This window comes from Aedes albopictus, chromosome 2 (genome assembly GCF_035046485.1).
Source record: "Aedes albopictus strain Foshan chromosome 2, AalbF5, whole genome shotgun sequence".
Classification (NCBI taxonomy): domain Eukaryota; kingdom Metazoa; phylum Arthropoda; class Insecta; order Diptera; family Culicidae; genus Aedes; species Aedes albopictus.
In genome coordinates this window covers 174,507,190-174,523,376 of record NC_085137.1, presented here as the reverse complement: position 1 = coordinate 174,523,376, position 16,187 = coordinate 174,507,190, and the positions used below count along the sequence as shown (strand labels likewise).

At 38.2% G+C, this 16,187-nt stretch overlaps 2 protein-coding genes across 2 annotated transcripts in view; one reads left to right on the top strand and one right to left on the bottom strand.

Annotated features, from left to right (window-relative positions):
* Positions 1-4,635, top strand: part of LOC109418499 (sodium channel protein Nach) — a 38,516-nt gene extending 33,881 nt beyond the window's left edge. The window contains exon 10 of the mRNA XM_062850736.1: positions 162-4,635. Coding sequence (XP_062706720.1) covers positions 162-274 — 113 coding nt within the window. The 3' untranslated portion in view covers positions 275-4,635. The remainder of the gene's footprint in view (positions 1-161) is intronic.
* On the bottom strand, positions 4,344-15,904 carry LOC109622835 (translocation protein SEC62). The gene is made up of 4 exons (XM_020077280.3): positions 15,703-15,904; positions 8,929-9,723; positions 8,558-8,853; positions 4,344-5,318 (listed from the first exon to the last, which is right to left on the bottom strand). The coding sequence occupies exons 1-4, from the start codon at positions 15,736-15,738 to the stop codon at positions 5,225-5,227; spliced, it is 1,221 nt and encodes a 406-aa protein (XP_019932839.3). The 5' UTR covers positions 15,739-15,904; the 3' UTR covers positions 4,344-5,224.
* Between the last annotated feature and the right edge of the window lie 283 nt (positions 15,905-16,187).

Here is a 16,187-nt window from a genome sequence, read left to right as displayed (position 1 = left end):
TTGAAGTCTGCACACCAAAAAAAGAACATAAACGAAAGCAACCCATAATGGTTGCCTCATATTGTCATCCTCATTATTACGCATCAACCTTAAACTCATTATTTCCGTTTCGTACGGTAACAATAATGAACACACGATATTTTCTTCCATTTCAACAACAGTGTCCATCGGTGGAACGGCCGGCCTATTCCTTGGATTCAGCGTTCTGGGAGTTGTGGAAATTGTCTACTTTTTTACGCTTCGACTTGTGTGGTATTGCTTGGGCCATCGCTAATGGGGACGTTACCCCAGATATCTGCTCCATTATTTGAATGTGTCCCGCGTATTGTTGTGCATATCGGCATTGATGGTCAGTCAGAAAGATAACGAACGCTGACATACAACGCAACATGCTCATTATATTGTATCCTTGTGGCATCGAAGCACAGCCAGCCCATCACGTTCGCATCGCATCGACGACGCGAATAAGGTCATCCCATTTGGATGTGATCCCAAAATAATCACTTGGACATTGCACTCAGCGAATAATGCGGAATTAATGATATTGAGCAGCATCCTAGACATAGGATTACTATGAAATGCAATAACATGTTACATATCTACTTATTATCAAATACCCATATTCAATAGAGTGATTAAAACATAGCATATAGAACTTCTTTACATTAGATAGGTTGATGGTCTAATTGCTATCACTTTCCAAGTAACATTTTTACGTTGAACAGACTAGAAGAGGTTCTAATTCTGTTTGCCTCCAGTTCGTCGAAAATCGATGGTGCATTAGAGCAACCATGGTAAGTAGGGGAACAAAGCCCAAAATGCCAAGATGGGGTAAAATGGCCCAACTGATAAAATCATTCCTGAAAGGGACTTGATCATTACTATAGGTGAATAGTGTCAAGATATGTTTGCATCGAACACTCCTCTAGAAGCTAGGCCACCAAACTCACGAAAAATCTTTTGATTTCCCGATGAAAATTGGCAACTTCCTGTTTTTCGTGCTTGCAATTAAGGATTTCTGGTGATTTTATTACCAGCCAAGTGTTTCCAACGAGATTGAGGCACACATGGAGACGCATGGTTGTTGATGTCTGCGCTTTCTATGTTAGGGGTCACTCAAATATTACGATCATCGTTTTGCGGGGAGAGGGGTAACACTCCATTTATTGAGTATACCAAACAAGCGGGACAGAGGGGGGAAAAGGAGTCGGAAATGCTCGAAAACTGATGGACGTAATTTTTGAATGTTTTCATGAAGTGGCATCTTACCCCATGGCAGATGGTCGTTTTGCACCACTTCCGTTTTACGAATCAGTTTTTGAAACCGCTAAAAATCGATGAAAATGCAATAGTTCAGTGAATAGTTTTGACGAAGTATCATTTTCATTTTCATTTTGCAGCATTTGGTGGGGCAATGAGAGCGCAAATCAGTCCAAAGCCGATGATAAGGAGGGGTAATGGCTGAATAGTCTTTGCTGACCACATAAACGCCATGGGATAGGAAAAGGGTATTTTGGTGTGGGATTAGGGTGTTGGTACAGACTTGACAATATCAATGCTATTCAGGTGCAAAATAATTTTAAGGCTCAATAGTGAATCGCATACCGTGTGCGCATCTAACTTTGCGCAGGTCCAAACTTTGCGCATTCTTGTAAAATAACGAAACAAATAACTAAATGTCAACATATTTACCAGTTTAATCATTGCACTAGCATTGTGTAAACATAAACATTATTTGACAAATATTTAATTGCCATAAAATCATTGTTTATGTTGAATAATAAACAAAAAATACACAAAAATGTCAAAATTTGCCTCGCCTTAACACGGTTGCCAAGAAGTAACTCTACTAAAAATCAACATTTTCCTCGATAAAACTGTGCAACGATGATTAATTTTGCAGTTAATTGACAAAAAAGGTGATATTCTAGTAATATTAATCACAGTTCGTAATAAATTTTTCAATTTAATTAGTAAATAGTGGTGCGCAATGTTTGGAACCATTATTTGCCCTGTGTTCCTAATTTTTGCGCATTTTCAGTAAATGCATGTTGAACGTTAATACATGACATATGAACCATTCAAATATTATGTATCACCAGTACTGATAATTTCAGGCCTGTCTCTCCACCATGTAGCAGATTTTGTATAGAAATTAGTAGAAAATTGTATGAACCGTAGCACTACGGCACTCTCCATCTGTCTACAATGAGACGTGATTTGTGAACAGTCCTTCATTTGAATTTTCCGGCGGTCAATGTTAGGGACGATTCAAATATGACGTCGACCATTTTTTTAGATTTTAAGAACCCCCTCTTCCCCTGGGCCACCCCGTCACGCTTCATAGTATACCTAATACATGGCATGTCACACTTTTTCAGACAAGTCCAGCCCCCTCCCCCAAAGATGGACGTCATATTTAAATAACCCCTTATTGTTCCTATCCGTAACGGTCACTTCATTTAGCAGGAAGTTTTTACCTTTGATCTTTAGCCACAGGAAACAACCCCTCATGAAGTTTGGATTGTTCACACGGTAGGTGCCTAGTTCGAACAGCAGACGAAATTAAGAACTCCAGAGGCCTCCGTTCCCCCTCTCTCGTAGGACAAAGTTTTTCAACAAAGATCAATTAAGGGCACACTACCTGATCTGAATTACTTTAGTTTCATGGGCAAATATTAAATAATAGCATTTTTGATTACTTTTTTTAACAATTCATAGCATGCGCAAAGTTAGGCACACTATGCGCAAAGTTAGGAACAATCGAAGATTTTGTGCGCAAAGTTAGGAACAAGGCAATGAAATATTTTTTCTATTTTAAGTATTTTTTGGTTATTATTATATTTTTTTAATATTTCAGACTCAAAGAAGGATCATTAGTCTATCGTATAAGCATGTTGTTCATGATATATTTTGTTTGTTTGTATTTTTTATAACGACTAGAAATTTGATTTTTCTTAACTGCGCAAAGTTTGGTACATAAACGGTACCTTCCAAAACCAAAAAACAATAATCCACAAAATACCAAGCAAGTCATAGAAAGAAAAGCGCCCGATTGTTTATTTTGTCAATTATAACAAACGGAAACTTCTACCCTCTCCGACTCGCCAGTCACCCCGGAAAAAATGTCCCTTCAGTTCTGGAAAATATATTATCCCCAATTAAGCCTTTAATCGAATTGTCCGCGTGGTCTTGTAGTACCCCTGCTAGGTAAGAATCAGTCATTGCCATACATATTAAATGCTAGACATGACCCCATGGATAGCATTTGCATATGTAAATAAGCTTCGCTGATGTGACTTTCCTATTAGGCAATTCTCTCATCTCATGTTTGACTTCAAAACCTTATCAAGCTTAGAAAATTGAAGTTGATAAACAATACATTACAAGGTTCGAATTCCCATAGAATGAGATCATTCATTCGCACTACAACACCATAGGAGATAATACCACATTGGCTGATTACAGTACAAATGTGAAAAATCTCCCTTTTCCCCCTATCCGCAACCCGGGGACGCGCCCTGTTGGATTTCGAAAGCCTCGGAGAATATTACAAACCTTCAATGGCATTCCCATAAACTAACCCACATTACCCATTCAGGGGTCTGACTGGGCCTATTACCCTCCCTCAGTTTGTAATATTCTCTCCAACTTGGAATTATATTTTCCCGGCACATAAATGACTTCGACAAACGTTCGATATACTATGCAGCGTCATGATCAGTATAACTATTTCAGATGACTTGGAGATCTGATTCTTACAGAATTGTTTGCCATTGATTATACATTCAGCTATTCTAATCATTACTGCAAAGGCCATCGACCACATGCCTGAAATCAAAGCTTCCTGGAAGATATAATCCAAGCCCAGGGAAATCAACGAAAAAATTGTAAATCAATATTGTTTTGATTGTTTAGCTATATGTAGTTTCACTATTAAAACAAGAAGTTGAGTTATTCTAATGAGATTACAATCATATTCTAAAAACTTTTGCATTATATTCATCTAATTCTGCTTGCCTAGAGTTCGTCGAAAATCGATGATGCTCTAGAGCAATCATGGTAAGTAGAGGATTAAACTAGCGTCAAGGGAAGCATATCGATTATGATTATCACCCGCACTGCGGATGCAAACGACCATGAATGAGTAGTTGACGTAAGTTTGTGAGCTTTGGCAGCAATGTTGCGATCAACGGAGATACCTTCGAGATGGTGCAGGAATTCGTCAACCACGGTTTCTTGCTAATAACCTTTTCAATTATTTGTAGCGCAAGAAAAAAAAAACTAGGGATGTGATAATCACCTACGGAGTCCTCAAATCCTCATGCACAGCACGACTCATATTCAGGTTTTTTGTTCAATGTCTATACACATTTTTTATTTATTTTCCGCATCATCGATGAAGATGCTTGCACAAAGAAGTTTCAAAACTCATCTTTTTTGTCTACTCAATTAAATATGTTCATTGCAACTTCTGTTTATCAGTACAGGGATGATTTTGAGCCTACTTCAGCAAAATAGTCATCCTGGATCAAATTGTTTCTTTTTTTTCGTCAAACTAGAAAGCAGGATGGAATAATTCTTGAATCGTTTGTTGCATTTTTTTAATAAGTTTGTACGGTACCCCTTGTAATATGTGATGAAAAATAATACCCATCTAAAAATGCCAAACGACGCATGGATCGATATTTCTGAAAAATGTTGCGAGGGTGTCTCGCTAATTATGTTCAGTAATTTGAGAAGTCGATCACGGTTAAGGGGATTCACATTTTTTGCAGTTCTCATTTATTTTAGTTAGTTTCTATTTGTAGATTCTTTCATGTTTGCCTAATGCATGGATATCTGCTGCAGTAGAGGACTCTACAACCTTAAAAAGCAGAAAATGATACTTCAGCCGTAATTCCCCATCTACTTGAAGTTGCATCGGGACCTTCAAAATTATTCAATAACCACCCAAATAATTGTAGAACTTAATTACAATTTGAATATGTGTTCTAATTTATTCACTCAATTTGTTGCAACTATTAAAACAAATTAAAATAAATTATAAATACAATAATAGTGTGGCTGTGTCTAGTGGATGTCAATATAACCAGTTATAGATGTTTGTTGCTGTATTATCATTTCACCTAGTGTGCCATTTTTTAATGTTTGTATCATTGTTAGCATATTTAACTTATCTGTTTATCTGCGATATCAGGTTCTGTTGGGATGATGCTGAATTTTACGATCCTTCTACCTCCTCATGGTCCAACATTTCGAAATCTTTCCCAGTGGATGACCGTTGTGAACTCTCCGATTCACTCTCCGAAGGTGTGCTGCAAAGTTTTTTGTTCGACAAAGCGTTAGTGTTTGTGGTAGCTTTATTTGTCTGTCCAAGATGAATATTTATATAAAAAAATGTTCTGCTTCTCGATCGTTTAAAAAGCAAAATCCGTACCATGCCCTAATATGGTGTACCTCTTGATGTACCGCCTACTATCGTATGTTTGGACAAACAACTCAAATATTAATTATTCTAGCTGTTCCTGACCTATCATCATTCCGACGCTATCCAGATCAATTCAAAAAGCAAAATCGAAACTTTGATGCCGATGTTCACAATTTCATTGTTTCTCCCGATACGGGACAAACTTTCAACGGCCCTTTAGCAATGTTGGAATTACATTTCGCTCTAACCAAAGCCAAGGGAAAATCAGCTGGGCCAAATGATATCGGATATCCTTCACTAAAGAATCTGGAAAACAAAAGCTGTTGGATTTTATAAATAAGGAAAGGATATCCGGCTGCCTAACCAATAGTTGGAAGCAAAATGACGTCAAAAAGCGCCGGAGCATACCAGAAGGTAACAAACTACAGACGTATAGCTTTAACAAGTTGCTTGGTAAAGATGATGGAGAGACTTGCAAAACGTAGACTGGCGTTCTCGTTAACCGTTATGTGGCCGGCAAACTTTTTGTTTTTTTCTACATCGCGTATTTTAAATGGGTGCTGGGTACCCGAGTACCCTGCCGGCCACATAAGGGTTAACATACAACGTGGGCGAGCACGATAATACTAATGGGGGAATAATAATATCTCAGTGAATAGTTTTAGGCATAGCGTAAAAAAATGACGTTTGGAACTCGTTACAAAAATCGATTTTTACAGCACTCGTAATAATTATCCAACTCGGCAAGCCTCGCTGGATAAACGTACGACTCGTGCATTAAAAATCTTCATTTTGCGACTTGTTGTACAAATAACTATTATGCAATGATTTTTTTTTTTTTCATTATAAAACTCTCAAAACGCCTTGAAATTTTAGAAATTATTCCGAAACTTCATAAAAGCCCTCTAAACTCTTGAAATACCCTGAAACCCTCTGATATCCCCTTTCTGAAATTCCCATGAATACCCCGAAAAGCTACTGAAAGCTCCTGAAACATCTTGAAATACCCCTCAAACCCATTGAAACACCCTAAAACTTCTGAATGGCCAAAAATAAGCACTCGAAACTCCGTATAAGCCTTATAACGTCTATGAAACAACTAAACCCTTGAAACAACTCCCTGAAACCAGGCTTGGCATTGATCACCGTAGGCAATAACTGTCACGTAACAGAAAACATTCATTCGCATTCATATTCGCATAATCGCAATAGGTTCATCAAATCGTCTACGCCGTTGCTCAGGAGCTTTTCGGGTTGCGAACGTCCATCCGACGAAAGGTTCGAGTAACCATAAAAAAAATCCACCAAATATTTATTTACATAGACATATTTTAGTTCAATATTGTTCACTTCATTATGTCCGCTAGGATACTGTCAAATTTTCCCGACAGTATCTGAAACGATGTGAGCCGAGGGATGGGGATGACCATGCAGTAAAAAAACCAATCAAATTTGTTATTCTCCCGAACTAAGGTCCTGGAGAGAACTCATCAGTTGAAATCCTGTGGTCTGGAGGGAACTTGGCAAACTAATCTCGCAAGCTTACGTTCCGGCGATATCCAGGAACGTTTGGTTGATCGATATGAACAGGGAAACGTCATCAGTCCTCATGTATCCAGGGGTTCTTTCGCTAGAATAAAACGGCAAATGTGACCTTCCATTGACAAAAAACTCTGCAAATAATTTAACAAACCTGTACCAACTGCAGCTGTACGCCAAGCGATGTGCGGATGATGACGGAGTCGGTAACATGATTCGAAGTGCACGGACGATTGACTTGCCACAAGAGTATGACAATAATAGGTCTAGGGCTATTGATCAGCTAAGAAGATGCTATTGATGCATTTACGTACTCAATTTTTTTCTGGTACCTAGTTAATTTGCAGTTTGTATGAGTACGCGAATGAACCGTGAGTGACGGTTAGCTAACTGAAGGTCGGATTCTGTGATGGTCAAGCTAACAAACAAATCGTAACGGTCAAGAATGGTTTCTTGGTTACGATTTTTCCACCAGCGTATGCGATCTATGGTTGCTAACATCGCAGTTGCTCACGAAGGTCGATGCGAGCAAAACCGTAGCATACTTGTGAACTTCGCGACTCAAGCCTGCCTGAAACTACCTAGAACGCTCCTAAACTCTCTGAAGTGCTCCCGGAATCCCTGAATGTAAACTGAATTCCTCTAAAGCCTAAATCGCTTCTAAAAATCTGCTTTGCGGAAGCGCTCCAGAAACCCATTAAATCACCACTGAAACTGTTTGAAATTATCCTGAATCTGTCTACAACGTTTCTTAAAACGCTCTTCAAACCCTCTGACACGCTCCCGAAAAAAAATCCGTGAAGGACCTAAAAAGGATGTTAAAACGCCCCTGATATCGTTTTAAATTCTCCGAAAATCTCACACAAGCCCCCAAAACCCAAAGGTGAAATGGATTGTGTAGTGATTCAAATATTGCTGAATACTTTTCGTAGTTGAAGCGAAAGAGCTAATTTTTTAAAGTACCGTGCATACCTAATTTCATACACTTTTTTCGGTTCTTATATTCACGCCTTTTGTTTTGCATGGTGTGAACGAAATTAGGAACCGAAAAAAGGGATTGAAATTAGGTGATGCTACGGTATAACAAAATTTTATTATGATCTAATGCTTTTGTTTTGATAGGTAGTCAAATAAAACAGCATAAATGGTCGTGGTCAGAGTGAAATAGGCGTTTTTTTGAACAGATAATTATAAGCGAAAAAAAAGCAACTTGTGATACAAATGTTCGATTATATTAGAATTACAGAAAATGATGCAGTTGATTTGATATTTGGAAGTGTTTGCAGGATATTTTCCAAAAACTATCGAAAAACAGATGGTCTGGTCTGACATAACGCCGACCAAATGACAGTCCAGTAGATTCTGTCATTCAATCGATTGTGCAAAAACTTTTTTCCATACAAATGAATAAAAATAATGGATTTCGAATAATTTTGGGATTGGGATTCAGATTATGCGATCATCTAGATACCATTGAAGAACTTAATTACAAGTTATGGCAAGACATCGCATCATTTGCATACAGTGCATTTTCTGGTTTTAAGTAACAAACTATGTTTTATTTCCAACAAAACTACAAGTACTCACTGTTTATCATCGGCACCGTTTTCCTCGTCATCCTCATGGCCATCGCTGGCATTTGTAGTGTCTTCCACCTTTTCAGAGGTCTCGACGACTGCCTTAGCCTTTCCCCGATGTCGTAATTTTGTTTCTTCGGATCCTTGCTTCTTCTGTTCAGCATCCGGTTCCTTGGTTTCTTCTATCTTTTGCGGAACATTAACCGCAGTTGTGCCTTCATCTTCGGCATCGCTGTCCTTGTCTCGCTTTCGTTTCTTGTTCTTCTTGTTTTTGTCCTTTTCTGAGCTTCCGTCTTTGTACTCATGCTGGAAAAGGAAAAGAAAAATTATGAAAATCATATGAAAAATACCCATGAAGTATTTTTTTTTTGCTATCCTTACATCATAGAGAGGCCAGAATGAAGCGAAGAATCCAACGTCCTCGGTCAAGTTCGGCAGAAGCCAGAAATGATGTTTTCCGCCGGTCAGGATCCATACGATACAGAAAAGGACAAAACGCAACACGGCCAATCCAAGAATAAACACCAAAAAGCCGGCGGCTGCTATACTGAGATAATAGACACCCTTCCGTAACATGGGCGGCCAAAGCGGGAACAGACATATAACGATGGCTCCGACCACCAGAAGGGCACCGAAGATCCAGTAGTGCATCGGAATCGGATCGTACAACCAGACGTACGCTTCGTGGCCATCGACGAACAACTGTTCCGGATGCATCTCCAAGCGGATCTTGCGCTTACGTTTCTCCTTATCCGCAGCGGCTTTGTCTGCTTTGCCGCCTTCGGCATGGCTACTCTCGCCTCCATCGGTTACCTTTTCATCCTTCTTAGATTTCTCCTTCTCGGGTTCCTTATCGGAGGATTTCTTGCTCTTGCCGCGTAGTTCCTGCTCGCTGACCGGAACCTTCTTGGCCCGATGGAAAAACTTGTGATGAAGCATTTCGTCCATGAAGTCCAGCACCGCCTGCCGGTGGGGAAACAGACAGTTGTCACCCTGGGCGAACTTTGATCCCATCAGGGCGTCGACGGCTCGCACCGCCGAAAAGTATTCCACGTTGTGGTTCAAAAATTTGGTCTTCTTGGTGGACACGTTCGATTTGAGCCATTTGGCCACCTTATACTCTTCTTTGGTGGCTTTGTCGAGTTCCTGGTCGGCACCGCCGGGGCCAGTGTATTCCTGGAATTTGGGGGAAAAGGTGAAAATGTTGTTTAAATAACCGGCCCCTCTATAAAATAAAGTGAACAAGTTATAGATTGATTTATTTTTTCATGTTGAAGAAGCTAAAATAAGGTCATTTTTGATACAAGACGTCGTGCGGGGTGACTTGCAACACTCAATGTAAATCCCTTTTCAAACACGCAGATATTTATTTTTAGTTTCAAACATAGGGTAAATGTTCCAATAGTGGTGCTATTAGTAGCTCCTTGTAGAAAAATAAATGAATAAAATTGATAATACCACAAAATAAAAAGTCTGAAAACGTTAATCGGTAGTTTTTCACTTAAATTTGCTAGGAAAAATGTAACAAACATTTTTTATTTAAGTTTTTGCTAATAAATCACTTGCACCAACTATAGGTACACGGTTCCTATTATGGAGGTAAAATTTAACATTGGTTCCTATAGTGGCGCATCCCATTGAATTCTTATGGGACCCACCACTATAGGAACACTACCACCACTATAGGTGCAAAGGAGCAAAAAATTTAAGGAAAATAATTGTTTAAAATAGGTTTTTCGGCAAATCCTGAACACAAAACTGAATTAATGTTATTAATTAGTTATGATACATCTATTAAAAATGTCATTTGCAAGCTTTTTGTTCAAAATAGTGCTAAATTGGCACTACCACCACTATTAGTACTACCTCCACTAAGGGAGCTTTTACCCTATTTGATTTCTTGCTGCTATTGTGAATCGTTTGGGTTGACATTCATATTCATATTCTTGTTTTTACATAGGAAACTGAATTGTGATTTTTTTATATGGAAATATTGGGCTCAAAAACACCAAGTTACTAATTGGTAATTTAGCATAATTTTAATGTATTTTTTTAGTTCTTATGATGATCCTCTAGACTGTTGCTGGTTAGTTAAACAACAATATTTCGTTTATCTGGACTTTGAATTGTTAATAAAATGAGTGTTGCAAGTCACCCCGTCTAGGTACCATATTTTAAAACATATAATTATAACAAAGATATTTATATAGTTATAGAAATTTATATAGTTCATTATATGAAGATTCCGCATATGGAATGTTATTTTTGGGAAATTACCGTCAGTGTACCAGTAGCCGCTCATGACCCAATAGCCGCTCACTGTTGCAAAAATCAAGTTTTCACGCATAAATACCTCCTTTTCGTCGCTGATATTCTTGGACAATATAAATTATATGAGAGCAAAGCTATTTTATGCAATATTTACCAAATAACATAAATTTTAAAAACAAAACAGTAGAATTTTTTGAGCGGCTATTGGACCCAAAAAAGTTGTAGGAAATTTTATGTGTTCCAATAACCGCTCACGCCAAGGGCTGAAAGTCTCGTTAATAAAGACAATAATAATAATAATAACCGCTCACGCAAAAAAATACGTGAAAATCGTAAGAACTGTCGATTTTAGTACACAGTGTATTTAATCACTATTATACACTCCCGCTGAACAGGAAAAAATAATTGTAAAAACATAGAGTTGCAAAAATAATTCATTTTTCCGCAAAAGTCTATTTAAAAGATGGCATACATTTATCCGTGAGCGGAATTAGGACCACTTTGGTCTCACACAAATTGTTATAAAATCATACTTTTATGAAAAGTTCTACATAAGTCTTGTTTTGTATCTGATTGTACTTAGATTAAACTAACATAAAATGCAAAAACATTACAAATTAGCTTACCAGTCATTTAACAGATGATGTTTTTCTGCAAAACTGGCCTTAGATGAGCGGAATCTGGTACCCTGATGGTATGTTTTCATTCTTTTGCAGGCAACGATTAACCCTCTACTTCCCATGGTTGCTCTAGAGCACCATCGATTATCGACGAATTCCAGACAAACGGAATTAGATGAATATGATGCAATAATTTTTAGAATATGGTTATAACCTCATAAGGTTAATCCAACTACTTACTACTTGTTTCAATAGTTGAACTATTGATAAACAATCAAAAACCTATTGATTTACAACAAATTTTTTTTCATTGATTTCGAAAAATTTAGCCAATTTGCAATAACTTTTGTTCTACCACTTTTTTCGGAAACGCTTTTTTGACATAGATATAGTCGTTCAAAGTCGTGGCGGGAAGGAAAGGGTTAAGGGCTCACATGTTTGTTACTTTTTCATACTAATGTTAAATTTATGAATATTTTGTTGAAACTATTTAAATAAAAGTAAAAATCGTGGCTACTACTACGATAGTATGTAAACTTTTTAGTTCAACTGAGTTTTGGTAGGTAAACGCCCGTTATTTATGTTTTTTTAAAGATATAGACAGAAGACATCAAGTGTTGCAAGTCATCCACATCCTGCCGTTGCAAGTCACCCCGTTTGATGATAATAAACATTATTTTTAAATACAAAAAGAAGTCAAGGGCGGGATAGGGTTAAATTTTTTTTGCAACACTTTCCGGTGTTCCTCCCGGGATTTTTCCCAGAAGTTCTGCAGCAGTAATTCCTGGGATTTCTACTAAAGTTCTTCCTAGGATTTTTAAGAAGTTTATCAGGAGATTACCCTGCAATTTCGTCTTGAGGTTTTGCGGTATTACAATCAATTTCTCTCACAGAATTTCTCCCAAAGTCCTGCAATTTATTTATCGGCAACTTTCGTCTAATGTTTCTTAAAGGTTCTCGCGGGATTTCTCTCCAAAATTTCCTTAGATTGCCTCTGGAGTTTTCGCCGGATTTTAGGGAATTTCAAGTGTGGGGTTCAAAAAGCTCTTTCAGATGCGTTTTAAAAGCTTTAAGGGCGTTTCACGCCCCATGCAAGCTCCATAAGCCCCTGAATTTCCCTGGAGCTAAAACATCTATGACACCCCTTAAAATCCTCCAAAGCCCCTTTGAGTTCTGCTGAAACGCCTTTGAGCCTCCCCTAAGACACTTCTGATATCCTCTAAAACTTCCAGAAACGCCCCTGAAACACCCTTGAAAACCTTCTGAATCCTTCTGACACTCCCGGAAATGCCCCTGAGCCCATTTGAAACCACCATGTCCGAGACACCTTGAGACCACCTGAAATGCTCTCGATCTTTTCTGAAACCACCACGAAACCTATGCAATAGCCTCTTTCCGACCCTGATTGCTTCTCCGCAAAACCCCCTATATCGCCATTTTACTCCTACCTGCTTAGATCTTCCGAGAACTTCTTTTGCTCTTTTCTGATTGATTGATTGATTGATTTGTCTTTATTAAAGAGACTTTCAGCTCTTGGCTGGTTCGTCTCTATCCTAAACACTGCTCTTTTCTTTAAACGCACCCCGTCAGCCTAGAACTCCTAGACGTACTATTGGATAAATAATGAGAGGCACTTCGGAAAAAAATCTGGCGAGAAACTTCGAAATAAACCCGCAAAATTATTTCAAGAAATCCTTGGAAGAAGTTCAACAAAAGTATCACAAAAATCCCAGAGGAAATTGTTGGAGTTTTCCCGAAAAACCATAAAGAAAAATCCCCGAATGAACTTTGGGAGGATTTTGTTAGGGTCTCCGGGAAGAATTTTCCGAGATCCTCTGGAAGAAGTCCCGGAAGTGCTCTTGCAGAAACTTGGCAAAAAACTCATGCATAAATCCTAGAAAAAACTCTGGTAGAAATCCTAGGACTAACTCTCAGAAGATATAAACATCAAATTGATTTTTAATAGATTTCCAGGCACCGAAATTCACAAAAAAAAAATAGATTTCGGCTCAATTTGGCGTCCAGAATCAGAATATTTAATTATCTCAGCATTGATAAAGAATATTACAAGTTTTGTTTCTGTATTAAATGTGCTATTTTAACTTGTAAATATTCTCCTAGAATTAATGCACATTTATAGGGCTCTGGCAGAATAGAGGCCTGCAATCCTATTTCGATTGCCAACATTCAGGCCATTTCGGGCCGTGATTAAGTACTAAAGGTATAAACCTTTCCCTGGCACAGACTTCAAGTTATAGAACTCTAGTGATGAAACCAGAATCGGGGTGCCCCCTTAGGATTAGAAATTCCTAGACAAAACTCAAGCTATGAAAGCAACTAATGCTGCGAACAAAAGGCAACCTGCCATATAAAAAACGATTACAGGATTGACTGATGGACCAACAACATTAATGAAACCTCGTCATCCTGTCATCGGGAATTGTTATTTGTCCAATTGTGATGTCCTAATTTATTACGCATTTGTAAGGTTCCACTACATAATGTCATCTTCTAATGTGCATTTGTAATGCTTCATTATTTTTCGTAATAAGAAGCCAATTGAGGGATCCAGATTTAAAGGGGTGTAAGTGACCATTTTGTCGATTTTAAGAGCATATGAAAAAAAAAACTTCAAATTTTAAGCTTTTAGCACTGTTGTATTTGGCACAACACGTTGAAAAAAATCTCGGTTTTTGTACTCAGCATTGGCATGGTGCTGCTGAAGGTTAAGATTATTTATATGATTAGAAACATTATACCCCATTGCTTTTAATTGAGGCCTTACACAGGGTTAAATATTTAACAAGAAAAGAACTCCAGAAATAACATCTGTTTGACACTAACGAAAAATCGATCGAGTCAAACAAGATGTTTGAACATTGGTTTCTTTTTGGTCAAATATTGGACCATTGTACTGGAATCTTAAGAACCTCAATTTTAAGTTAGGTCGAATATTGAAAAACGCTTACTATATACGTATAAGTCATGGACGCTACAAATTTCATTTCAATCGGTACATCTAATTCGGAGGTACATATAACACTTTGGAGTTGGCTATCGGATAATTATTCCTTTTACTATTTCCTTGACCAAATGCCAAGCCAAATGTGTCCTAAAATTAGCTTTTCGGGGGCAATCACGCTTTGGCGCGCAGAAAGTTGAATCACGTCAGCACTGATATTGATGGCCAACACGCTTGTTTGTTGACACCCGCGATAGAAGGTAGCCAAGGCAAACTACAAAGAAGCTAAGCTAGTAGCTAGTTAGTAGAAAGCTAATATTAGGGACACATTTGGCTTTCAAGAATTCAAATAATTTTTGCTTAACTCCGTATGCCGTTTTAAATATCTAATGTATTTATACGTATATTAGGGTGTTCCAGAACAAATTCTTTCGAAAATTAAATTTTCAAGGTTCTTCTGATTACAAATATAATAATAACATTTGTTTCCTTTTATTATGTTGGCATACGTTGTTTGGAGAACTTGTAGCAAACAAGTATGTCTTTCACTTTTTGCCGTAATAATTATTTTTTGACAAGCTGTAGTGTAGTTCTAATTGTTTAAAGTTCGAAAATAGTCGAAAAACACAAAATTGATTTGATATTGATGCACCTCTTAATTTCAATGGATTTGGCTGAAATTTTGACCAGTTTCTTTTAGGATGCCAATCAAAATATGGGGGTGGACTTGAGAATCAGAGAACATTTTTGAAAAAGTAGACAGGCCTATTGACCATTTTTTGAAAAATGAAAATAATTTTACCTTTCCCTTGTAATCTACATCTATGTAGCAACACTGCACATTAACACTCATCGACCCTCCTTGACTGATGAGAGCGCGTAGAACGCGAGAACGAGCACCGACGATGGTGTTTTTCTCTGCCTGCTGTTCCGTTATGTCTCTGCGTTGATTTTGATCACCCGTAGGGAAAAACTCCACCCATTCGCTGAGGGGGGTTGGGTGGAAAAATCTCATAACAAAATAACAATCACAATCAATGGTCGGTAAATTTCCAAATCAAACTTCACGCAACAATGCAGAATGTTTGAATAATGACAGCATTAGTCACACCTCCGCAAAGCGCACCAGACATAGAAGAAAATCAGCAAAACTTTCACCTCCGTAACTAACGCAAAAGCAGGTTTGAGAGCTTCAGCTCTTCCTGTTGATTGACGTGTTTTCGGAATCCATGTTATCAACCACTCGAGTTTGCTGCAGGCAAAATCGAAAACCCAGCATGAATATCGGAGGAATGTACTTACATCTTTGCGCTTCTTGGGTCGCCGCTTATCAGCCATCGGGACAGATCTTTCTAATTGCTTATTTTTTCCAGCTGGGGCTAATCGTTTTAACTTTCCTTTTGCACTCTCTTGGTCTCCTCCGCTCCAGAAAATACTACGCGTGAAGTCGTCGTGTAGGAAAATGCGACGACAGCAAAACCGAAAACTACAAGGGGGTGGTGGTTGAGCGGTGCGTTTGCGGTTGGTTGCCCTTCCCCACCAACCCCTGATGAACCCACAAACGTTTGACGTTTCTACTTCTGGTTTGTTGATTTCAAACCGGTTGCAGATGAGGGGAAAGACAAATAAATCCGGAGCGATTTGCAATTAGGACGTCACTAATCGTCACTAATGCAACAGGCTCCTAAAGGCCTATCTCGATTTCTGCATAAATCGATCAAGCATTGATTATTGCCCGTTGCGAAGATTTATAGATTCCGACGCAAATACATTATTAGGCTCATTTT

Excerpts from the sequence above, each read along its gene's own strand:
- LOC109622835 (XM_020077280.3), bottom strand. The coding sequence starts at position 15,738 with ATGGCTGATAAGCGGCGACCCAAGAAGCGCAAAGAT. Across the intron at positions 8,854-8,928 it reads CATTCTGGCCTCTCTATGAT|CATGAGTACAAAGACGGAAG; the intron begins GTAAGGATAGCA and ends TTCCTTTTCCAG. Across the intron at positions 5,319-8,557 it reads AACGGTGCCGATGATAAACA|CACACCTTCGGAGAGTGAAT; the intron begins GTGAGTACTTGT and ends AAAACTTTGCAG.